The sequence below is a fragment of the Strix uralensis genome, chromosome 5 (genome assembly GCF_047716275.1).
Source record: "Strix uralensis isolate ZFMK-TIS-50842 chromosome 5, bStrUra1, whole genome shotgun sequence".
Lineage (NCBI taxonomy): Eukaryota > Metazoa > Chordata > Aves > Strigiformes > Strigidae > Strix > Strix uralensis.
Genome location: NC_133976.1, coordinates 26,431,350 through 26,456,963, shown reverse-complemented (window position 1 = coordinate 26,456,963; position 25,614 = coordinate 26,431,350). Strand labels below are relative to the sequence as shown.

At 39.9% G+C, this 25,614-nt stretch overlaps 1 protein-coding gene across 3 annotated transcripts in view; it reads left to right on the top strand.

The window, feature by feature from the left end:
- The first annotated feature begins 4,951 nt into the window (after positions 1-4,951).
- Positions 4,952-25,614, top strand: part of CPED1 (cadherin like and PC-esterase domain containing 1) — a 153,882-nt gene continuing 133,219 nt past the window's right edge. For 2 of the 3 annotated variants that reach the window (XM_074870180.1, XM_074870182.1), the window contains exons 1-3: positions 4,952-5,079; positions 5,552-6,027; positions 16,798-16,984. In XM_074870180.1, the coding sequence (XP_074726281.1) occupies positions 5,776-6,027; positions 16,798-16,984 (439 nt within the window). In that variant the 5' untranslated portion in view covers positions 4,952-5,079; positions 5,552-5,775. Of the gene's footprint in view, positions 5,080-5,551; positions 6,028-16,797; positions 16,985-18,215; positions 18,237-25,614 lie in introns of those variants that run through there. The other variant, XM_074870181.1, reaches the window with a different exon arrangement.

The following is a 25,614-nucleotide window of genomic DNA, read 5'->3' as shown; positions in this document are numbered from 1 at the left end:
AAGAAGCAAAGAATTTCCTGATTTATTTCTTCATCCTGACATGCAAATTTGCCTTTTAAGCAGGAACCAGTGTCTTCATAAGACTTTGGTCTTTCCTTACCCTCATGTCAAGCAACTTTCTGTATTATTGACATATAAATAAATAAAAAGATACCTGTGTTTCATTGTCACCCTTCTGCCAAAATATAGTAGTGAAGAACATGGCTGACATACAAAGAGATGCCTCTGGACAAATAGCTCTGTTGGCCCAGATCCTACCTAAAACTTTAGGGAAGTTGGGGTAGGTTCAGTAGCCTGATGAGCTGAGTATCAAGCTTTGCTGCTGCCTAAAGGGTCCCGTTCATTTCCTGTGTTTACATCCTCTTTCACTTGTGTTCTCCTGCTGTTTAACTTGTACCAGCACTAGGGCACATTGCACCTCTCCAAGAGTCGATTCAACTCACTCACCTGGTGGAAAACCAACTGAGCTGCACAGATTTTTCCTCATGAAAGGATCTAATGAGCACCATCACAAGGTAGGAAGAGAGGAAGGGAAAGAGCAGGACCAGAGGTAAGGAGAAAACGCTAAAGGCAGGGGAGAGGGGAGCAAGACCTTCCCTTTTCCATTACTAGAAATTGGAATTACTAGACTGGCTGATGTGCCCATGGAACTGCAGGCCCAGCAACATCTTTCTTGGGGCAAAACATCCAGCAAACACAGCTCTTAACACACTGATAAAATTTACAGACTAGGGATCTAAAATGAACTATACATTTACTATACATATATATGGTCTGTAAATCCTATGATAAGAGAAGTAAACAAACTGGTTGTGTAGTCCAGATCACTTATTGACTCCTGCATAAGAACAAAACATTAAATAAATTGAACAATAATGAGAAGCAAAACCAAAAAGGGAGTCTCCCCTAAAACTCTTCTACCATTAACATCAACTGTTCTGCTTTCCAAGGATTTGCAGCATCTTCTCTGCTAGCCTGCCTTCACTGTGAGCCAAGATCAAAGAGCTGAGCCAAAGCAGGATTACGATGTGAATCTTTGTTCTCTGGAGTGCTCTGTGGAACAAAAGCACAATATCATTAAGGCTTACAGTGTTCTATGAATGGGAAAAGGGAACAGAGTCTGGGTTTTTACTATGTTGGGATTAATTTAAACTTCGGTAGTATCATATCTTCCAATGTACAGCACAGTAATGAAATATATTTCTCCTATTTTCTTTACTCTGTGCCAGTTTTCTCCATTCACTATGTATAATGGGACCACACACAGGATTGAGGATACTACAAATCTAATTGCAATCTGGATTGAATTCAGGGTGAAGTAAAAAATCATGGAGGGTGCAGCTGAGCAGGCTTTCTCCATCACAGTTTTAACTAGATGTTTTTCTTGAATATTTACAGTGCTATTGATGTTTATTGTTCATAAAGCTTTTACCCAATATTTGAAGTTAGTGAGAATTTATGGCCCTTTGCATAGTTTTTAGATGCTAGAAAATAAAAAAGAAATTAAAGAGTTGACCATAAACAATGAAAATTGCATATAGGTTTGTACTGTGAAGATAACAGACATGATTACAGGGACTTGACTATCAGTTCATTTAGAAATGATCTGTTTGAGCTTATTTTTCATGTGAGCTCATTTATCACTGAAATGGTTGCTAGGATGCTGTACTTTGTAATTTGAAACTTGGTCTAGAAAAGAGCAATTGTGAATAGGTTTTTAAACATATTTTCTTCTTGGCAGCCTCAATATAGTGAAATTATTAATGCAAAATGGTTTTTATTATATCAAGTCCTGATCTTACAACCACTTATATCTGGACTTAACTTTATTCAGAGTTGCAGAATGATTCATGTTAGATCTCTGCGTGAAGTTAAGCATACATAAAATGGATCTATTCATCTGGCCTTAAATTTCTGCTAATGTTCTGTGCCTAATATTTTCTTCTTAGTTGGCTCCTGGCAAATATCTGTCCAGGTCACTACTTAGACCATGGAAATCATTCTTCAGTGGTCACTAGCTTTCACCACTGAACAAACACAGAGACTTGTGTAAAATGGAAGCTGTGTGAATATGAGCTGGATTGCTTAAAACCCCAGTGCAATCGTGAATGGTGCATATTACATCCCTACATGGCATAAATCCTTTCAAATCCTAGTCGCTGGCAATTTTTAGCAAGTCTTGTGACTTTCCTCTCACCTTTTCTGTGTCAGGGTATCTTTAAACACAGTCTATTCTAGATAATGCAGATGGAACTGGGATTCTGGCTGCAAGCACTGGATATCATTCTTGACAGACATGGCTGGTTGGTTTTGGCAGAAGCAATCCCTGCAGGACCTTCCTTCACGCAGAGCAGGCAGCATCTGGCTGCTGTGGGGAGCATCCACGAAAGCAGCCCTGAGTGAAAGGAGTAGGGAGAGGGAAGCAGGCTAGAGAGCCATTAATCCATGCAGTGGGAGCAGCCACTGGAAGGAACAGGTCTGGGAATCCCAAATAGGAAACGAATACTAGATATGTTTTATATGTCAGAAAGAGGAGATTTGCAGCTTTCCGCTAAGATTTCTGAAATATGTACATATACCTGCAAGTATAAATACTGAGCTGGATATTTCTGATCTTACAGATAATTGTGTCCTGTGGTTATTTGTATATTATGCACTGAAGACTCATGAGTTTGGGACCCAGGAGGCCTGACCCTTTATCCACTTATATCCTTTTTGTAAGTGACTAGTTAATGTCAGGGGAATTAGTCTCCATTTGCAATAATCTTGACTTAATTTCTGAGGTGTCAGAATGTGACCAGATAAGTCAGTAGACATGTAAGCCCAGAGATGTGGTGGAATCCTGATTCAAAAGATGACAGAAATCATGTTCATTGCACTCTAGCTGTGATTGAGAGAAACATTTACAGCTTAAGAAATGTGCATTACATGCTATTGTCATGAAAAGAAACCGCAAAACATAGGGAAAAAGCCAGCTCACTCCTTGGAACATCTGGGAAAAGCATATGAACAGAAGGCTGATCCCCAGGAATATACAGGAGGCAGTGATCTGACTGCTGATATCCCTTCATCTCTGTTTTTTCAGTATCAGTCTTGGTACAGTAAATGAGTAATCGTTGTCAGCTTGTCCTGAAGACTTGGGGCCCATGAGTGATCTTGGGGCTGCAGGAATGATGAATTGGCTCTGAGACACTGGGGAAAATGTGAGGATAAAGACCCCACTTACAAGTTTGAAAGGGGAAAATAATGTTGAGCTGGAGGGAAAGCATGCTTACTGGCTGTGCTGAAGGTAACTGAGGCAGCAGGGGGTGAGGACAGAAAGGATTATTTCATTCTAGTGTGGGACTCTGGCAAGGGGGTATTATCTCCACATTATGAAGCAACCATTAATCCAAATCTTTATAAACTGGTTTTAATCAAGTCGCAATAGCATGTAAAGCCCCGACTAAAATCCCCTCACTAAAAATCTAGGAGAAGTTGACAACCATGCAAATGCCACCTACACACCTGGTGGTTGTGGGCCCAGAAATCAGGGCATGCCAAAAACCACAGGACAATCTTGTAAAACAATAAAGCAAGTCTACTATGCTCTCTTCCTCTGCTGATGCGGTTATTGTGGCTCCCAGGCTGGCTATAGTGTCTCTGCCGTCCGCCTTTGAATGTACCAGCTCCCTGGATACCCCTCTCCATTGTGTGGCATAGACCTACCCCAAAGCCAGCTGCAAGGAATCCATGGATTTCCGATGTCCGCTAGCCAGATTTGTTGGCTTGCCAGAGGCTTTGCAGCACAGACTGGCTGGAGCAGGGCCTGAGGATATGAGCTGGTATGCTGGCAAGGAGGGAGCACGAGAAACATTTCTCCAGAAAGCAGAGATGGGGGTTTCTGTGTGAATGGCAAGTACCTATCACAGGAGGACAGAGGCAAGTTTTGTACTCCTTTCCCACTCAGGATAACCCAGGAGTCTAATTTAGACAGCTACAGCCCCAGACAGAAAACTAAAATGCAGTGCATGTGACAGCTGAGGTTCTGTGTGAGGTGTTGAATCGCTTCTATGGCATTTTTCTGTATGTGCAAATTACTGGGTTTAGTATGAGGAAAAAAAAGGATTTGAAAGCTGAATAAACACCAGCACTTAAACAAATATGTACTCTACTCTTCGTTGATGTATATAGACCTCTAACTTGCTAATGTTGCTGCTGCTGTTGAATTGTGTAGATTGGCTCAAAGTTATCATAACAATGCTCATTTCTTATATATGAGGCAGTGTAGGAAGGACTCTCTTAAAAAGTAACTAAAGTAACTAAGGATGGAGGATAAAATAGACAACTTGTATACAGATATTTTTAGCTAAAAGAACTTCATTATATGAGAAGTTTAGGTCTATAAAGATAACAGTTTCTCAACTGTTTCCATCTGTCTCGTCCCTCTCCTATGTCAGCAGGGGGAAGTAGTAACTAAGACCTTCTGTGGTTTAGATACTAAGTGCTTTCATTGGAGTATTTTTGTCCACCCTCCTTTTTTTCCCTCTTTGACATCAGTAAGAAGTTTTATTTATACACTGCTATGAGATATTATATCTACTATGGAAAATTACTGACAACTGCTTTGTCAGTGACACTTATGTCCAAGTAAATCTGCTTCCTTTTACAACATATTGGTTAATCTGGATTAAAATATTGCAGGTGCTGCTCAGATTTCTACTGCCTGCAAGATATTAATATTGTTTGAATTAGACTGGTTGCTGTAACAGCAGTTTTCTAAAAATTGCAGTGATGGTGGCTTCAAGGCATGCAGTGTGAGCTAGGACACCTCTTGTTCCCCATCCAGATCTCAGGCTGCATCTCCAAAGCCTGTGCCTGCTGAGAGCGGAGCTAGTTTAGCCCCACCCTCTGAGCAGTCCAGCCTTTATTTATATGAAATCTGTGGTCCAACTGGCTTCAGATGGCGTGTGTATGTGCGTGTGCCTCCCTTCTGAGTGTGCGAGACGAGCTGGGATCATAAGCCAGGGTTGTTCCAAGTGGTTTTAATCAGCAGCCCATTAGAGGAGAATGGAAAACTTCTAACAGGATAAGAACTGAGTAAGTAAACTTAACTTTGAACTCACAATCTGGACAAAACAAGCACAAACGAAAATCTTCGTAGTCTGTCAGTTTTCAGATAAATGATCACTTTTAGAGAGAAAGCTGTGCACGCTGGCAGGAAGGAGGCAATTTAAAAGGACTGGAATGAAGGAAACTGTAAAAACAAAGTGGGAATTGAGAATGCAAGAGAGAAAAAACCAGCAAACGATAGTTCACGAAGTTGGTACACTCTCTTACTCTTTTCAGCTGTGGACAGGATGTGTTAAGCTTTAACCTCTTGCTTTCTTGGATACTATTCTCTGGCTAAGTGGTTCCTTCTGCAAAGGGGGTGAAGATTTCTGCTCCTCACCTGTCTGCCGGCAGCTCTGTTCTCCCAAGAACGCGGTGTGGATGAGTTTGCTAAGGCTGCTTGTGGAACGCCCCATGGCACACTGCTATTTGCCGCTGCTCACTTGTTGTTTTTTCACAGGTTGTTCCCGTACTCCAATAGGAGGCTACTTCCCAAGCCTCTGCTCATCTGGAACCCGTGACTTCTTGCCAGGCACCAGGAAAGTGCTCAGCAGCAGAAATGGGGAAATCTCTCACTAGTTTTGGGTAAAATGTGCCTTTGACTTTTTTTATCCTGGCAAGACGTGGCTACTTGGACTGCATCTGCAATGTGGCAAAGGGCGAAGTGAGGACAACAAAGAGGCCATGGTTTGTGGGCAAGTCCCCAGGTGCCGCAGGCTTTGTCGCCCTCGTCCCTTCCTTCTGGCCTTAGTGGTGGCCATCTGTCTGTTCTGCCAGACCCTGACTCCTCTCATGACCAGCAGCATCCTTTCGGCAGTTGTTAATGGGATTGCACCCAACAAACTGACTAAAACACAACAAGGCAGATACAAGGAGGTCTCTCCAAGCAACACTCACTGCTTCCTCCCTGGCAGTAATTCACAGACAGTGAAAAAGGTAAGTCAGCTGGAGCAGAGTGCTGAGCAATAATTAGCAAAGCGAAGGATAGCGAGTCTGACAGGATCATCTGAGTCCAGCTAAAATTAGCCTAAGCTTGGAAGTCTGAGATCTGTATACAAACAAATGGGTGATCTAATGACAGCAGCATATGTGCAAGCACATCTCTGTTACCAGCTCTTCAGTGTGATGTTATTAACACAGGAATCCTGAAATCTTTGACTGAAACATGGCATTTCTCTGTGACTCCAGGGAGATTTCAGTTTGCTGCACAAACCATATTTTATTTTGGCTTTTGGAATCAGGTCAGAGGCTTTACAGTACAGGCACATAAATCAGGAGCCAGTGGGATTTCATGAAAGTGACCGAGGCTGTTAATTAGCACCAGGACTGCAGCTGCCCTGTTAAAGTTACCTGCTGGTCAGTTTTGAACTTTACTAGGATTCTGCTGAAAAGCTGAATTTAAATGCATTTGAGAAATAAAAAAAGCGCTTTTCACATTTTCAGATCACACTATTTACTTTGGAATCTTTGTCCCACAAATTTTACTTTGTCCTTAGGTTACCTGACCTCATGTTTATTTTGTATAGGCTTCCTAGAATGGGTGTTGAACCTAACAAGCGCCGACACTGTTATTTTAGTTGGAAAATGTGGTTTGTTAAATGGTCCAGACTGAGGTAGTTATTTTTACTCTGGAATCTGTGATTAGCACTAGCACAAATGTTTCAGGTTTTCTTCAGTCCTGTAGAGGACTGCTAATAGTGCAGCAGATATTGCACTGTGAAATTATCATTATGCTGGCATCTTATATACGACAGTATCAGGACTATAAACATTAATCTGTGACTTCACATGGACAGTATCCACGTAAAGCAGTTTAAAAAAAAAAAAAAATTAGAAGGCTGGTTCTTTGATTAGGCAGGGTTCACAGTCTGAAAGGTCAGCAATATTGATTTTAGGAGAGCAGTTGTAAAGTGCATCTTCTGCAACAATCAAAAACAGATATGTGAAATAACTTTGGCATGAACTCTTTAACCCTAAATCTTAAAAAATGGAATTTTTTTCTTGTGAAGATCAGAGAGATTTATCTTATGAGTTGCAGAAATCTACTCCATGCAGCATTTGTCATAATTTTGTATTTTAATGACCTTGTAGTACACTAGGTACCCAGATTTGGATTTGTTCAACAATGTGACATGAAGAGTTACAATTTAAAGGGAAATGAGCACAGCTGATGGATGTGGGTCACATTGTGTTACAGCTTTTGATACGTACAGCCCACTCCTTTTTACTCATTGCTATTGCAATGGGAAAGAACATTTTGTATCTCACCTTGGGCTACCTAAAGTCTGTAAGAACTGGTGAAATAATGGCAGAGTTTTGCTAGTATGTTGTTTGGCTGAAAATATCTGCAATTTCTTCTTTCCCAATTTGCCTGAGAACAATGCAGATTGACGTTGAATTTGGTGTGCTGGCTGTTTGAAATTAGAAGGAAGCTTATGTTTTTACAACATGCTGTACTTACTACCCTCCAGCATACATGGTTGGATGTGACTATCATCACACGCACATGTTGAACCTTATAGTACAGATGTAAATGCATATGTTAACCCTTATAGGTATGGTTTCCAGGGCTGTGCTACTCTAACACATTCTTCAAGTTCTGAAGACCACCCATAGTTGGCTCCCTATTTGTCTTGAAAGTTTCCTCCAGAGCCTGATGAACAAAATGTCTTGCACATGTTGGGATGTTACTCTAAGTTGCTTTCTGTTTCCAGAGAATACTCTGCTGGTTGTGTGGGCTGAATAATAATCTCAGGGAACAGAAAAGACAAACATCTCCAAAAATCTCTACCACTTCGCTTTGAAAGTGTGTTCTTGAACTGTGTGTTTTTGCCCACTGTTTATTCAGATAGCTGAACCGTTATCTTGCTTGATTTTATTGGGTACTCAGTAACATCTAAGACAGATGTCATGGTTGAAACTTTACACTGTTTTATTTTACAGTCACGTGCCTACCCACAGTAGCTAGTTTGGAAACAAGTTTTCATTAGAGTTCTGGTTTAAATCTTCATGTATGAATCTGGAAAAACACTTTAAAATATAGTCCAAATTATTCACATTTTTAGTTAACAAGTCACACATGTATTCTTAGTCTGTAAATAGTCCAGCAAGCAAATTGCAGTTAAACACTGCACATGTCTTATGAAATCTAATTCATTAATAAATTTTAAAGGAAAAGAAGAGCCTGCTGGAGATAATATTCTTTAGATAACACGCAGTGTTTCTAGATTTTGAGCATCTGTCACACTGCAGAATCTCTTCTGTCTGGGTTGGGGCAGGTTTAATTCTTGGTTCCTTCAAAGAAATAATCAGTATTGTGTTGAGTTTGCTGTGAGATCTTGGTTATGACTGTTACTGAATGAGCAAAATCCCCTTCCAAAGTCTGCTAATTTCTCTGTTCAGAGTATGCATAGCACCAAGTGCCTCAAAAAAAAAAAAAAAAAAAAAAAAAAAAAAAAAAAAAAGAAGACACCTTTCATGAGTTATTGGGGGAAGCAGAGGGACAGATCTGAGGAAAAGTACAGCTTTGCCACTGCATCTCTGATCTCAGAATTAATCTCATTTTGGAAAGGAAAGTTCCAGACAAATGCAGAAAAAGCACATGGCTGGAAACTGCCAATTTGATCTGTAAATGTGTCTTTAACTACACCCAAGATGCCCTGGGATGGAGCCATTACTGTCAGGCACATAGTGCAAACTGTCTCTTTTAAATTGCAAAAAATGTAGATTTCATTCATAGCCTGGAAGATCTCGCAGAGCTCATAGTGTGTCTCTCTCAGGTATCACACGTTACAGGAGTTTAAAAACTGCTGGAGAGCTGGTCCTGTAGCCTTATTTTCACATGAACAGAGATCAACATTTTCTACTATAAAATTAAATGTTAATATCTGTAGCATGATAAATAGAAGGCTTATTTATGAATCTCCAACATTAGGCATTAGAGGGAGATTTCACATCCAGCAGCAGGCTGTCTTCAGGATCAGCCAGGCACGCTTACCTCCTGCATGACAAAATATTTGCAAATGTATACAGTAAGGAGCAGAGTTGGTGCTGTAGCATCAAAACTAAAATAGGTAACAACAGAAAAAGCCCATACAAACCCTGTGTGTAGGTTTACCTGGCATGGTATTGTGCCAGAAATACCTTTGGTACCAGCCAGATGTAAAAACTGTTACACTCATCTTAAGCAATTTAGCTCTGCTTCTCAGCCAGTTCTGAGAAGAGCTAATTAGCTGGTTACACTGTGTTTCCACTCTGAATTAATTCAGCCAGAGCCAATTTAGGTGTCTGCACAGGAATCATTTTGCCCAGGTAGACATACTTCTGCTGTTGGGAGGAAGCAGTGAGACAGTATTGCTCATGTGTTAGGCACAGCTTCAGCATACTAGCTGTCTAACCATGGTCAATGTATAAAAAATATTAGATTTTTAAATTTTAAGATAGGTCTTGAAGGAGATTATTTCATGGATACTCACAAGACCCTTGCTTCACATCCCTTGGCCATTTAAGTCTAGCTGAGAAAAAGAAAACAGACAAGACATGCAGCTGATTATATGAGAATTTAATGAGTGGGTGAGGCTGGCATCTTAATAAATGAAATATAACAGGTATGGTGAAAAAAGCTGTCTTCACTTTCAAGGCCCTCAACCTGCTACTTATGTTTGGCACAAAAGATAGATCTCTAAGAGGAGCTATAACGAGGTGAGCAAAGAGGAAGAATAAGAAAAGGGTTTTTATGGCTTTATCCTGAACAAGTAGGATAGGATATCATTTACTGGGAGTTGGCAGTATGAAAGATGCAAGATAATGACAGTCTGATATGGCCATATCTCAGAGATACTATGTAGAAAAAGAAAAAAAAAAAAAAAAAAGATAAACATGTTTTAGTCCTATCCAAGATCTAGAGGAAGACCCAGTTGAACATCTTGCACAGGTTACAGGACCTATATTTGAAAACTGTGATTGAAACTACTAAAAAGCTGAGAAATTGTTACTAGACTCTGGACATCCAGAGTGGAATTATCCTCTCTTTACTTGAGTACTCCACTCTATCTTTTCAGAGCCAGAAAGCTGGAGTTCATAGTCAATGGAAATAATTGCCTCTAACGCAAAATTCATCATGACTTATTGCAGACATTTAAAACAAATCTGATGAACTTCACCCTCTAAAGGTGTGTGTCTGGCGTTTTTTGGTTTTTTTTTTTTTTTTTTTTGGATGGAATATACTTGCTTCAGTCAGAATAACCAGTGAATGAAGACATCAGGAGAGGACTGTCATGGAAGAAGGTGTGGGGAAAGGAGGCAGATGGGGGAGGCAGAGTAGGGAACTACGGCTACAAAGTAATAGTATCCTAATAGCATCCTCGGAAGGCACAGAAGAGATTGTGCACCAATGGGGCTGGATTTGTGCTGGGGAAGAGAAAGGGAGATGGGAATGGAAATGGAAAGAAAACAAGACAAAGCTAGTGGGAACTTTTGAAATGTAAATATGTGAAAAAGGAGAAATGAATCTGGATGATAGAATGAGAAGCGGTGATTTTTGCTATTATGTAGAAATGGAGTGTGGTGAGAGCTCAGATAGAAAAGATTACATTATGCATAATAAGGCTTGATACATTTTAAAAGTAAATTTAACTTTAAAAAGGCTATTTATTTTATAGAATACAGTAGGGGGAGGAGGAGAATTCTTTTCTCCTCACAAAAGAACAAAGAACTTTGCTAGTATGAAATCACTGTTAATAGAAAGCAATCGATAGATGGTATAATATCAGCAACTGGTTTCCTTGGAGTTATACCACATTCACATTGCACCCTATGAAAGCAGGACACTTTTTTCCCCTTTTTCAATGTAAAATGTAAAAGGCACTGAGGAAACAGATATTTTTACTGTACAGATAGCTAGAGATATTTTAGTGACAAAAGGGCAAGGCTATTGTGGTGAGAGTCAGGAAAGAGGGGCAGGGTGGAGACTCTTTGCAGGAAGGGAAGTTTGAGAAGGATGCATCAGCAGCAAACGGGAAATGGAGGCAGAATCTCACTCATGCAGTTCATTGGAGACCTTTCCTCAAAAGTAGCTATTTTGATAAAAAGGTAGGATTGTCTCATGGTCTGTTCTCAAGACAAGGCAGTACCATGAACTACATGCAGTCATAAAGCAAAGGCATTTTGATAAAATAGCTCTGTACTCCAGCTCAGAGTGCTGGTGATGACTATGCAAATAACTCCAGTTTTGCTCTTGAATTTATGAAGTCATCAGAAACCAGTCATCAAGTAGTGTCAATAATCTAGTCGCTTGTTCTGTATTTATTCAGCAAACAATTGGAAGCAGAGCTACATTCCAACCATTTCATTCTACAACACAGTCCTTTTTGATTAGGAAATCTAACAGAACATAAAGCCAACACATTTAAATATCCTCCAGAAAGTGAAACAGGAAATTAACTTCTCTGTTACTTCTTGATACAGGAGCTATGTGCGCTTCAAATGTAACACTAATATGAATAACTTACTATTTCTATGAACTTTTATGCAAACATGAAAAAGAATGTAAAAGTCACACTTGGAATTAATAAAGGTCTGCACAGTCCTGTGAATGAATGACCTAGGGCATTAGAACCACATGCTAAGTTTTTATTATAGCTCTTCTTATCAATGCTGTTTAATATTAGTGTGGTAGTTTCTAGGACTCCCACTCATGGATTTTTTATAGTGCTGTTGTGCTAGCTGGTATTTAGCAGCAAAGGTAGATCCACACTTCCTTTGCTGACTAGATGGGAATTTAGGCAGTTTGCTGCCTGTGAATACTGCTAGTAGCATCAGTGTTGTTTATATAAGGCTTGTTCTCTTTCACGGTATTTCTGTTGCACTCTCCTTTCATACAAAGGACTTTTGGTTTGCATAGTGGCTCATATATCTCTTTTGCAGCAGTCCAGTACCTGCAGAAAGCAGTGGGGTTAAAGTAAGCTGCAGTCAAGTTGTTTGGAGCTATTGGACAAGACTGACAGTCTTGACTAGCTTGGTGTAAAAGAGTGGCTGCCTGTAATCAACACAGGGACTAACGCCACCAGAACTGTGTAGCTGAAAACATGATTCATAATTTTTTAGTTCTTTCCTGAGAGAAGATTAGGCAGACACGAGTTGGGCCATTATGTTAGGAAGAAGAATTTTGTTTCTACAGTTGAAGTGATGGTCAATGAAATTCTATGGCAACAGTTCAAACTGTATATTTGACTTCTTGCCAGGCAGAGACAGTGCATCAATATTTATGGAATTATTCAATCTTCTTGGAATCTGAAAAAATGCCAAGGAACTGTTTTTCTCTCCTCAACTTGAAATATCATTGCTATTTTCTTCTTGGCCAAAACAACAACAGTAATTATATATAAGATCCAGTTACTGACCAAACTTTGGATTTTTGGAACAACCCAGAAATTTTGCACAATAGAGAAAAGCTTCAGAGACTAATACAATCAATTATATCTTTATACATTCATAACCTAGAATTGGATAAAACTGGTTTCAAGGAAAATGTCAAAACATTTTCTCTTTAACAGAGAACTTCACAGCTATGTGGAACTTGCAGACAGACAGAACTAAGAATTGCAACTCAGATAAGAGATGTCTATTTTCAGTTGGACAAGGATGGTTATGTAATTATTGAGCTTTCATATTATATAAACTGGGCTGTTTGTCTCATTTGTTAAGACTTCAGAGGAATATATATTTGACTTGATAATTTTTTAAAAATCCATAATAAATTTTATGCTCAATTTCTTTTTTTTGTGTGTTTTTTGTGTTATTCTGTAAACTGAAAAGAAAATTACAAAATTCATTTTTATGCATTTTTATGCACTTTATAACCCATTGTGGTTTGTTTAGACCCATTGTTAGGTGGTGGATCATCTGTGTAACAGCCTATTGCACTAAAATGAGGCCAGTGGCTCAGCTAAGCGTAATGGCTTGCAAGCTGTAAGAGCAGGTATATCATGCCAAAATTGACAGAGACCTCATCCTAAATCATACGGGAAATCTCAGCTTTGCTGTAAAGCCTCATTAATTTCTGTGGAGACACACACACTATTCTCGAGGTAAGACATGGACCACAGATGTTCTTTACCAATCCTTTCCACAGAAGTTGTATTGAATCTGTATTAAAGTGACCTGTTAAGTAATAATAGCCTGAGACTTCAAACTGGGGAGGAGCTAAAAAATGGTTTGGACATGAAAACATTTGACCATTTAACAATTATTCTTAAATATTCAAAATATTATGGATCCGTTTTTTTTGGTCGAAGACTGATGCACATTAAAGTTATAGGAATGCCAAAAAAAAATCAGAACCATAAAATATCAAAATATGTGAACAGCTTATTTTCATCTATTTCACTCTGCTTCTTTTATACCAGCTCTCTGCCCAGACTGCATTTTTATGATTGAGAAACATTTTATAAAAACCAGCAGACTCCTTCAGTGTATAAACATGTCTGCTATTGCTATAATATTAGAAATTCTGAAAAACATCCAGTAGTAACTAGATCAGCATGTCCAGTGATGTAAGGCATTTTATATAGAACTTTGGAAAAAATTATGGAATCACTTGCTGCAAGTGTGCAGTTGGCCAGAATTTTTTTAATTTCTATGTAGCTAACAAGGAGTTTAAAACAAACCAAAAAACCTACCCTACATTGCACTGGCTTGGCAAGAAAACAGAGGACACGTTGCATCTTGTAACCTGGACTGCAAATAGCTCTGAAAGGGCAGAGGAAATAAATTTGGCAACATTATGCATGGATCTCAAGCAAGCACCGTAAAAGGTGTTGAGCTGCTTCATATTATTTAATAGTACCAGATTAGACATCAGGTCAAGCTGTTAAATTTAGGACCCTGAATTATCACAGAGTCCCAAAGATCCCATCATGGTTTTTTGGGAAGCTAGTGGATAAAAACGCCTGGGCGGTGGGAGGGGAGGCTGGGTGTGCAGATGAGTGTGTCCCCAACCAGGTCTGCTCAGTCCCTCCCAGCCCTGTGCCAGGAAGCTTTGGACACATTTTTATGTGTCTCTGGACTGGGTGTCCCAAGGAAAGCCCTCTGGGTGCCTGTGAAGGTTACCACCATTGTCTGAACTTCCTTTTTTTTTTTTTTTTTTTTAATGCTACTCTCAGTGTTCTCTTGAACATATGCCATTGCCAAACTAGAGCCTTGTAAACATTTCTTCTAATCCCCAGGGAACTGGGGAATTTGCCGTCTGTAAGCGGGAAGGAGAGCTCCCTTCCCCTGGAAGATCCTGCTGCAGACAGGCTGGCACAGACCAGAGGCCTCTGGCCCCAGGGCCCTCGGGACATCTCGATGCCAGTTGGTTCCTGTCCCCCTGTGCCTCATCGGCCAGGTGGAGGGAGTGGCGGGGGACACAGCTCGGCCCCCAGGCCTGGCTGACACCCATGGCCGCCAAGGCCTGTTGCACCAGGCGTGGGCTGCGAGGCGGCTGCTGGCGGGGGTGAGCCCTGCAAGAGTTGTCCTTGAAGCGTTGCCTGCAGGGGAAAATAAAGTCGTTTCTGGGTGCTTGAGAGAGAAGCTCTTAAAGTTTGTTTGAAGCAAAATGCTTAAGGAGTGACACTGGCGGAGGCTTTGCTTTCACAAAGAAAGGTGGTTTTTTTTCAGCATGAAAAAAGCACAGTAACCTTAGTGAGGAGGAGTGCACACAAAGTGCTGCCAAGTCCACGGCAGGATCCTGACACCAGGCAGAAAGCACCCTCAGCCGGGCCGCGAGGGACGGCAGCAGGACAAGTCCTGATCGCCAGCCAAGACTGAACAGGGATGTGTCCTGGGCTGCAGCCTCGCTGTGCTCCTCACGTGTCCTCAGGTCACCCTGCAACACTGGCCACTGCAACACACATGGGATGGAAAATTGGATATGCTTGCAAAATAAAGTGAGAGGTGTCTGTCTCCTGATTTTATTCTGCAATGCAAGTAAAATAGAAAGTGGGAAGTGTCTGGCTGGACTGCCCAGAGGAGGAGGGAGAGGGAGCACAGGCAGGGGGCCAGGGCAAGGGCTGCATTTAGAAACAGGGAGGGAGGGAAATGGAGAGGAAGGGCTGCCAGCGGCTGCTGGCGCTGCAGGAGAGCAGGAAAGAGAGAAGATAAGAGGAGAGGAGGGAGGGGCAAAAGCAGAAGGGGAAGGAATGGTGTGTGCTGTGATGGGGATGGGCAATCTGAGATGCTGTAATGCTGTGCTTGCCTCTCGATTAATGTGTTTTAAAAATGCTGGAATGCCGGGGAGGACATCTGACAGGTTACCTAATGCAGTTCCTGTGACTTCACTCTGTGCTTTTTCCAGCCAGCATGCGATCAGCCTTTACCTGAATATCCCAGTGTCTAAAGTAGTTTTGGGCTGCACATTTAGCAAATATACGTAGAAGACTGACAGTGTTGTATTGAGATATTTTTCAGGATCCCCTCATCAATGATGCTAACCCTCTCCATTGGGGATGTCTGCTCTGGAGCAAAAGCAGACGTGGCATTAGAGGCTCAGGGCTCTGAAATAGTTTGTGCCCCTCACTGTTGCAGAGAAGCTTACACTTCAGCCAAGTGTAATGTAAAACTTCATCCTGTAATTGGGGAACTGACTGCGAGGAGTGACTTTATCACTAGATCCTGGGTCTATAAACAACTGAACATATCTTGAATGAAGTTTGTTTATATCACAGCATCTGTCTCTTTTCAGTGGGGTCTACTGTGCAAAAAATGGTGGTGCCTTGTTTGTGTAGCACTTCATATGTCCAGTGATAAGCTTACTAAAATTAGAAGTTATGGAATAACTTAACCCCTAATTCACTCTTTACAGAACTTAATGTGCAACTCACACTATTTCTGTGCATTTGGGGTGGCTTTCTTCCATTTTTCTTTGTAAGATGCTCGTATCCCAGGCTATTATAGAGAAGAAGGGTTTTCTCTAGATGCCATTGTCCCTAGGCACTGTATGGGAAGACAGTGAATGGTAGACAACCCAAGAGTTCCTTGGGATTCATTGGAGATACCATACACCTTTCCGCTTGCTCCTATATACAAGTCTCTCTGCTAGACCTCCTATGGGTGGGATCATGTTGGACTAATAAGCAATAAGGTACTGAGAAGGTTACATTTAATTTTTTAGAGGTATAGCAGTCTACGGTACTTTTTAGGATTCCTCTGCATGCTTTTACTTCAGTACTCTTCTTACTTTTCTTAATCACACTACACAGCAGAATTCAGACCCCTGCACTTACCTTCTGTGTAGGACCCACATTCCTTGGAAGAGTTTACATGGGACTCACCAAGTCACTGCTAGGTGACCCACAGATCACTGTGAGGCCATGGTCAAAGTCTGCTGGCAAGTACTGTTACCAGCTCACCAAAGCAGCCCAGAATTCAGCCAAAGGCATTTCCATAAAGGAAAGACCATGGTTTAAAGATCCTCCATTGCCACTCTGAGCTTTCAAACCCTTGCAATATCAGTTCAAAATGAAGGTAGAAAAAAATGGAGAGGCAGACAAAATGGAATTTGTGGTCAGAAGTCCCTGATATAAAGACAACTGTTAATTATACCAGAAATATTTCCTAGATCATCACAGTAAATTACTAGTTTCTTTTGTGAAAAATAACAACTATATATTATACTGCTGAGGAGTGTCCTATCTTACAACCATTGTCTTTGCATTGTGTTTGCTGTAGATTGATGACTCCATTCTCCAGTACTTCGGAAGCCATACAAGAAGAGCAGTTCTGTACGCACCTCCTGCTCATCATGAAACAGACCGCCAGCTCTGTCAGCGCATCCTGGCAAAATATGGATATACAGTCACAGTCCTTGAAAACAGGAGACTGACGGAAGATCCCAGGCTTGAGGGCCCTTACCGCAGTAAGAATAATTAGCCTTAGTTAATTCATTAATTACTAAATGTTAGCTATTTTTCCAGCATCCTTACACAGAGGTAAAGCTCATCAACTCTTGATGTGAGTAAGGATAGAAGCCAAATTCTAGCCCTTCTCAGTTGTGCAGCTAATTTTCCACAATTAGATGATTCTTCCATTAGATAGATCCTTCTGTAAAAAAAAATGCAGCAGAGTGATTCATCATAGTCTTGACAACCAAATCAGATCAGTTTGGTTCCTGATGACTACTCATACCAACTTCATCATTATAACTGAGTGATTTGCAGTAGAGCATTTCATAACAAAACAAACACCTGCTATATTTGTGTCTTTCTTATCTTCTCTCTTAAAGAAAAGTTGTATCCATGAAGGTACGCTTTTTCCTCCGGTAATGTTTTGATTGTTCTGTAAGCTCGTTAAAGAACATGATATAGAAGTACATTTTTGCACTTGCTGCAGAAGCTGGGATAAATTACTTAGTTCCTGTGGAAATTTGATCCACAGCTAAAGCAGGCTACTGAAGAAGCTTGATCTCTTGCACAAGGGACTGTAGCTTTGTTGTGTAGAGTTGTACTGTGCTTGATAGAGGAGCTTTGGGCACCAGTTACATATATATATATGCTGACCGTGTTTCAGTGCTCTTGGACACCTCAGAGGTATGAACTGAAGCTGTGATCTCAATTTGGTCTTCTGTTGGAAGTCAATTTCAGAACTGGAAGGCTTTGAAAAAAATACACAGACCACCATTCTGTCAGTAGAAAAATGGTGTGGTTGGTTATTTCTCATGCTAAAGGGAGTGCCACTTGCATCATCCAGGCTTGCAATACATTCCTGGGGTTACCAGAGAGCTCAGTTTTGCTCTGTGCTTTAACCAATCAGAGTAGTTTCATAGATGAAAACCATAATTACTTATCATGCTTGAGGCTGTTCAAAATTCCTCCACTAATTTCAAGTTTCTTTAAGAAACTTTCTTGAAAATGAGGTACATGCAGTTTTCTTGGCAGGCTGTACCAAGAAATAGTAAATTCTCTTCACCTCACTCTTTTATTTTAATCTGGTTTCATAGGCACGTTTCAGCCTCTCCTCACCTTGAGTACTTTCCATCTCAGAGTGACAAGACACAGCATGTCTGCAGGCTTTGCTAATGTCACATGGGCTGCAGAGAAAAGATGGCATCTCTGGGGACCATGTGCACCATCTCTGTGAAGTACTTTTGTTTCAAATGGCCAAGGAATTGGGTATGCTAAATTCAGTTATGATCTAATAAAAAAAATGACTGTACTAGATTTTGCTTCAGTGATCAGTTCAAGTTGAAGTTCTCCAATATAGATTTTTACCCTCCAAACTCTGCCTCTGTAGAAATTCACTTAACTGTAGGCATTTATATTTTACAGGCTAGCATCAATACTTCCTGTAGTATTTTTCCAGTAATGAAAAAAAATAACAAAAAGGTTTTAGGTATTTTCCAGGAACATCCTACAGCTTCCAGCAGATGTTGTATGTAAAAAAGTCAAATACTTGCCAATTTAAGACAAAGAGTAAGACTCTACTAATTCCATTTGATGGCAATGTAAGTCTGCCTTTAACTATTCCCTGTGTTATGTAAACACCTAGCTTTAAAGTTATGTCTTAAAAACAAGAAGTAAAAGAGCATGTCTGCATACCAAACCAATGATATTTTCTTAGAACTAAACAAGTTATGCTCAAAGTTATTTTTCTTTTCCAGTAGATGATGGGGTTTACTGTTCTGGATGGGATAGTACTCCTTATTTTGGAGAAGGGTATTTTGAGCTATGCTTTGTCATAATATTTTCCTAATAAGAGTGTTACAAATTATTAAAAAGTATGTTCCTTGAAGCCTCTATTAAAAAGATGTAGATAGTGGACTAAGAAACATAGATCATGAATGTTGTGAAAAATCTATAAAAGGAGTCATTCCTTCTTATTTGGTATTATTTAGCAGCTCTATCTGGTGCTTTTATTTTTGTGCAGTCTGTCTTACTCATGTATCTTTCAAAGTTCATTCTAATTTTGAAAGGATTTTTTGTTTAGAATGGCTAAGAGCCAAGAGCCCAGCTGAAGTCATATATGGAAAAAAATTCACCACAAAACATTCCTAACTTTTTTGTGCTGGCCCGCTATTAATTTTGGGACCAGTTCTGCTCCTGTTTGAAACCCAAATGGGATAGCTCTGCAGACTGATCTTCCAGAGAGATACTCTACACCTGGGCTGCAGCACTGTGTGGAGTTCGTTGCTGTTAGAGAGTAACATCAGGAGAATAGTTTTCTTCAATGGAAATTTTTCAGCTATTACAGACGAACCAAAACATTTTGAGTTTTGGTAACTGGAAAATAGTTGGCTAAAAAGGAAAAGCATACCTTTTATTTTTTCTTTCATGGCAAGGAAACTGTGGTTTATGGATTTCCTATAAAAACTCTGTACAGAAACGTTCTGCAGTAAAACATATATTATTCAAACCCCTAATTTTTAATTGAAAAATAGCTTTGTCAGTAAATTTTCAAGCAGCTTTGCTTGAACAAAAAGTAGCTGTGCTTTCACCACTCCTTAGCAATTAAACCCACATGGAGGGAAAAGCCCATGGACTAGTGATATCTGTGCCTGCTCTGAGCTCTTTTTGCAGCAGCCCGAATGAGAGAGTTTTGCTGTAAGGTTTAACACGTCTTAGTCTACTGTTAGGATGGAGATGATAAAGAAGCGGTACTGTGTTAGTAGCAGATGATGGGATAGTCAAGTTTTGCAGAGAGCTGGGATTGCCCCCTTGGGCATGCAGCTGCTTCTGGGGTAGATCCGTTTAAGCATGGTCAATATCTCCAGTGTCTGTGGTAAGTCCATTGTGAAGCAAGCAGTTCAAATGAAGTTGGATAACAGCTGATGAGAAAGATACCAGGTTGTATTGGGCAGGACATCTATAAATGGTACACTTGTTTGCCAACTAGGCAGAAGAAAGTGTGCTTGGTGTGTTGTTCCTCCCTTCCTCCTCCTTTTTGTAAAATGTGAGAATCTGCTCATAGAGACATAGCCTCTGGGCCATGTTCTGCCTTTGCTGCAGCCTGGGAGCAGCTTTGAATCTGGTGTCACACAGCTTCACAGAAAATAGTAAAGGGATAGAAACAGGAGTGAGAAAGACCTTCACATCTGGGCTTTCTCCTAGGGGGTTTTCTGTGCTCTTAGAGTGGAAAATGCTGGAGAATAACTTGCCAGATATTTTCCAGTCTTCTGCCTTCTTCCCTGTCCTTCCAGTCTGAGAAGCTCTCGTCTCTGGGGCCACAGCAAAGATCAACAGGATCTGTGGGTCCCTATGGCTCTGTCATGCTCTGCCAACATTTTCACGTTTTTTAACAGGAACGTTTTATCTCAGAAATTTGTTGCACTAAAATGCATTTCTGCCCGCCAAAAATAATGTTCCCTCATTACTGTCTGGTGCCTGAACCTTTCCTGAATTCCATACTTTTCCCGGATGACATCTTCTAAGATAAATAAACTACTTATGTCTTTCTTTCTGGAGCTGTCAGTTTTTCTGTCCTTTGCTGAGTGTGCCTGCCTCATTAGTCAATGGTGACCCCCCCCTTAATAGACATTTCCTTCATTTCTCAATTCTTCACCTTTACTAATAGTTACGCAAATTTCAGAAAACTGCAGGCTCTGAAAAACATGTGCAGTTGTACGCTGCAAATCTGACCAGGCAGTTTTAATTCATTCTGCAATAACCTGCAAAATTGTGTTGTTACTGCTAGCTTTTGGAATGGAAAAGGTTCTGTATAACTTTAATGACAGGCAGTCAGTTTGGCCATGGAAAAACCACATCTATTCAGGCCGCTGGCAAACCGAGCGTAATGTAACATTATATGCTCCCTGCTGCCTTAGAATGTTAATTTTAATAATTTGGTGGAAGTTTGTGCAATTAAAATGGATGACTTTAAAAAAAATCATAAACCATTTTCATAGTATTGATTTTACACAACAATTTCCTATTTTTAGAATACTACAGTTAATTATTTAAACTTTACTATGGCTTTTGTTTGCAGTTTGAGTGACATCCACTGAAGATTAAATTTTAGCCATGCCATTACAAAGATCGTTACAGTACATATATTGATTTTGGGTTGTTGGGGTTTTTTTGTGATTTATTATTCCATAAGATATGTATTGAACCCGTTTTAGCTTTGGTCGACATTTACGTCTTGGGTCAATGAGTCTTGATGTTTATTTCCACTGAAATCAATACCAGCTTCATGTCCTATTTATTCACCTGAGCTTGTTAAGTGGAGATCATATACTATATATATCCTTAAATTTACATATATTGCAAAGAATATTAGATCTGGAGTTATTTCCTCTTTGCTGACATTATCAATATGCACACTGAATTCTGTTCTGTTTTCTGCCATTTTAAGAGCATGGTGTGTTTAAGTACTTGGCTGTGCAAATTAAGTCCTGGTTCCAGCAAAGAGGATGATCTGGCTTTTTGCAGATGTGGGAGTGGTGCTTGGGTGGAGCTGCTCCAAGAACAGGAAGGGATGAGTGAGACAACAGACCCGTGGGAGCAAATCCAAGTGAATCTTGGCCCTTCTCTTTATGTGCTGTGGTCAAGAGATCTGTCTGGTATTTAAGGTGGCATCTCATGCCATTACTTAGATATTACTGCAAGGACTGAATAACCCCTTATTGTTAAAGCAACCTAAATATATTCAGACATAACTAATTTTGCTGTAAAATGCTGATTTGAGAATTGCTGTATTGTTACAGCAGATATGGCCTCTGCTGCCTCCCTCCTTGGCTTTCTATAGAGTGCTCTGTTGCTTCCTTGTACCAAGCAGTTGCTCCCTGTAAAATCTGCTGCTTGGGGCATGTCAGGAAGCGTGAGCCTGCAGGAGTGAGCACAGGTGTTCAGCAGACGTGGAGCAATGATAGCTACAGGTTTCTGTCTGTCTCTGGATGGTGCATGACCAAAGAAGCAGCTGGGGACAGATGAAAGAAAATTCTGCTTTGATTCTCCCAAAAATCCAAGTCAGTCTTTGTCAATTTTTCATTTTGGTTTGTTGGGTATCCTTTGGAAAACTTCTCTTTAAAGAAATTCTACATTTTCTATGGGAAGAAAATGTCTGTGTCTCTTCACTTCTATTCACAGTAGGACTAGGAGACAGAGAAATGTTGCCACACCAGAGTTAGAGATGAAGAAACTAGAATAAAAACCATATGAGTCACTGTCAGAACTAGGATGAAATGCATGCTCCTTGCAGTACATCTTTAGCTTATTCCTTTAGCATATTGTATCAGCTCTAGTACTCCTCACTATTCATACTTTTGACCAGAGGCTATTTCAGCAAAAGAATCAGCTTAATTGCTGACATCTGGCCAGCAGCAAGGTAGGAACTTGCAGAAGCGCTACTTCACAAGTGCAGCCAGTAATAGTTTCCTTAGGGTTGCTAATTAGTCTAGAGAATAAACTACAGCCATGGGTTTTGGAGGCCCCCAGAGCCGTGTCTGATGACTGTCAGAGATTTGCCATACATGCCTATAGTAAATAGGATATGAAGTACTACAACAACAACAAAAAAGTTATGTTAGATATTAGGAAATATGTTTTGGGGGTAAGGCTAGTGAAGTAATCAAATGGATCCACTGGAGCTGTGGAGCATTCAGTCTTAGAAGTCTTGAAATATTAGGTAAAGAGATTTTATTGGGTGGAGTGTGTCCCCCTGTGGGGTGACAAGATGGACTCACAGACTTCCTGAAGCCTATGACTAACCTTGAGAGAATGAGGCAGACAAGAAACTGAAGAGGGAAAACATAGTGATTTCTAAAGCAGATGGAGAGATTTCAGGTATGAAGCAGCTGTGGTGGCTCAAGGCTCTAATTGAGCAACAAGCAACATGTAATTTACAGCATCTTCTTAAAATGCAAAATATTCTCAAAAGCCCAATTCTATGAGAATATATTCCTCACAGGGGTGGGGAAAACAGAAGGGACTGCAAAATCAGTCATGCTTAGAGTTAGCCAGCTGAAGTTTGAGAAGGTAGGAAGCAAATAACATACTCTGAAATAAGGATGGTTTTTATGGGACAGCACGTAAAAATCAGCACTAAGAGAACCAAATCTCCTCCCTTAGTGAGTGGTTTTCTATGGAGTTTGAAATACGTTAACAGGAATAGGTAGCATTAGTTCTAACTTTACTTTCATTTTTTTTTTATTTTTAATTGTTCAGAGTACAGTTAGGAGGAGATCTTACTTGCTGTTTGTTACAGCCTCAGACAAGTTTCCATGAAATCCAACTAACTTTAGCAAACAATTATAAAGACTAAAGGCCTCAAGGAAAATTGCTGGTGTGTTCTGTAAACATCTGGTTGCCATTTTCAATTACAAGGACCAACCCACTGAAGGAAGCAGTTTAGTTTTTTTGGAACAGAAATGGGACACTGGGGTTTTTGTTCTTTTTCATAGTGGAGAGTAAAGGAAATGTCAGGAATAGAGAGGTCACTAGATGCTCAGCTTTTATAAATAAAAAGTCTCTGAGAAAATTAAAGTAAATTGAAATCAGGTTCTGAAAGTGTAAACAACCCTGTGGAGGTAAGGTTAAATAAGCAGGACTGGAGATCCTAGCATGCCAGCAGAAGCACAAGATCATTCTATCATAAGTAAGTCATTTAAAATATTGTGCAAAATAATAATGGCGAGGCTAGCCACAGAAGTGTTTTGTGGGTTACCATGCAAATATATGTATATCTTCAAATCTAGCAGATGTAATTTCTCTTCCAAAAATCATTTTGGTTAACTGTTGGTACAAATATATAGCTGACAGTATACAAAATGGGTTGGTTTCCTAATGCAAAATATATGTCATGTGAGTCCTGGACAAAGTTTTGACAAGTAAAACATACACTTCAGAAGTATTCTTTTTGTGTCTTGTTAAGCAAGGAGCTTAAAAGTGTGATTCTCAGAGCATACTGTTGAGAGCATACTGTTACAACCATGCTTAAGGTTTGTTAAGTTTGTTCTGCTTCCTTAAAATGAAAGTTCATATAGTTTTAGGAAGAAAATGTATACCAGAAACATACATTGTCTTGATCACTTCTTAATTTTGCTTTTAGCAATTAAGGCTGGCTATTTGCCAGCTAGTTGAAAGTAGATGTCTAATCTCATGCCACAGACATCATTGGTTTCAGCACAAGATAAATGAGTTTCTGACACACCCAAATACATGCTGCTCTCTAATGTGATGCTGTGATTTCGTGTTAGAAAAATCTAAATGCATCGTATATTTTTCTGAACAATATGTATTCTCCTTCCTAATTATTAGCAGAACATATTCATGTTTTTTAGCAGAAGAGCACACAAACTATTTCTTTGTAACACTAAAATAGGCTCTCTATAGTATTTTACTAAACCCCCTGTTTCAAATGCACTCTTTTCTTTGAGAAAGGGAAATTTTTTATTTGTTCATAACAAAAGTATAAGGACATTTGGTTAAAACCAAAATGCAGCATTTAGTCATAAAGTTACCAAACATACCTTTTTTTGAATGTTCTTTTTTGTCATATAAACATAACATACAGTCCAGTGGAGAGTGGTATTTATTGGGTTGACTTAGAACTTACAACAATTAAAATATTACACACTGATTACACAGTGAGCTAAAATTAAAACTTTGCTGGAATAAATTATGTCATGTTAATAGAATCTGAAAAACACCAGTGTCCGGACAGATACACATGTCGGCCAAAGTGTGTGAGTCCACTGAAATGAAATTAAATAGCATACAAGCTTTATAATATGCTAGTAACATGCAAATCCTGTAAAAGAGTTTGAGGCAATGTTTTATAACTGTAGCCTATGGGATAAGAAGGTAACAGCAGATAATTTTTTATTCAAGTACTTTTTAAATGTTTCCCTTTAAGAAATTAATCCTGACTCTGATAGGGTTCAAGCAGAAACTCTGGTTTATAAATATATATACGTCTGTTCCTAAATGTCAGATGATTGTCTACTAATATAGGTGCTGGGAGAATGACAGTAAGTCTAGCCAGAAGCCTGTAGCATTCCTGCCAGTGCAGTCTCTCTGAGAGATTGTTGTATTAGTTGCCCAGTGTTTTGGCTGCTGGAAGCCGCGCACCCTTTTTGATGCACTCCCTGGCTCTGAGTGCTGGTCAGCTGTGAGAAGTGTGGTGTCTTTCATCATTGTGCTCCCATTTTAGGTAGAGGCATTATATACCACTGAAACCAAACCAGTTTTTAATTTTTTTTTTTTTTTACTTTAGCTACCATGACTTTTATTGGTTCAGATAGCAAAAAGCTTATACACTGTGTGGGCCTTCATTGTAATTTGCAGCCAGCCCACTCCATTCCTAGGTTCAGATTCCAACTTTCTCCAGCTGCATCCACTTTCAGCTGACAGCCCTTTTGAATGCTGCATCCCCAAAATGCCCCAGACATCAAAAGTACAGTAGCCACCCACGGGTTAGAACATGTTTCTGAAAATTTCACGCACCATATTGTTACACCGGCTTATTTTACACCAAATGGGAACCTTTCCTTCACGAGGAGAATGATTATTCTACCCTTCTGATGTTCATTATACTCCCTCAAAGTTGATTTTT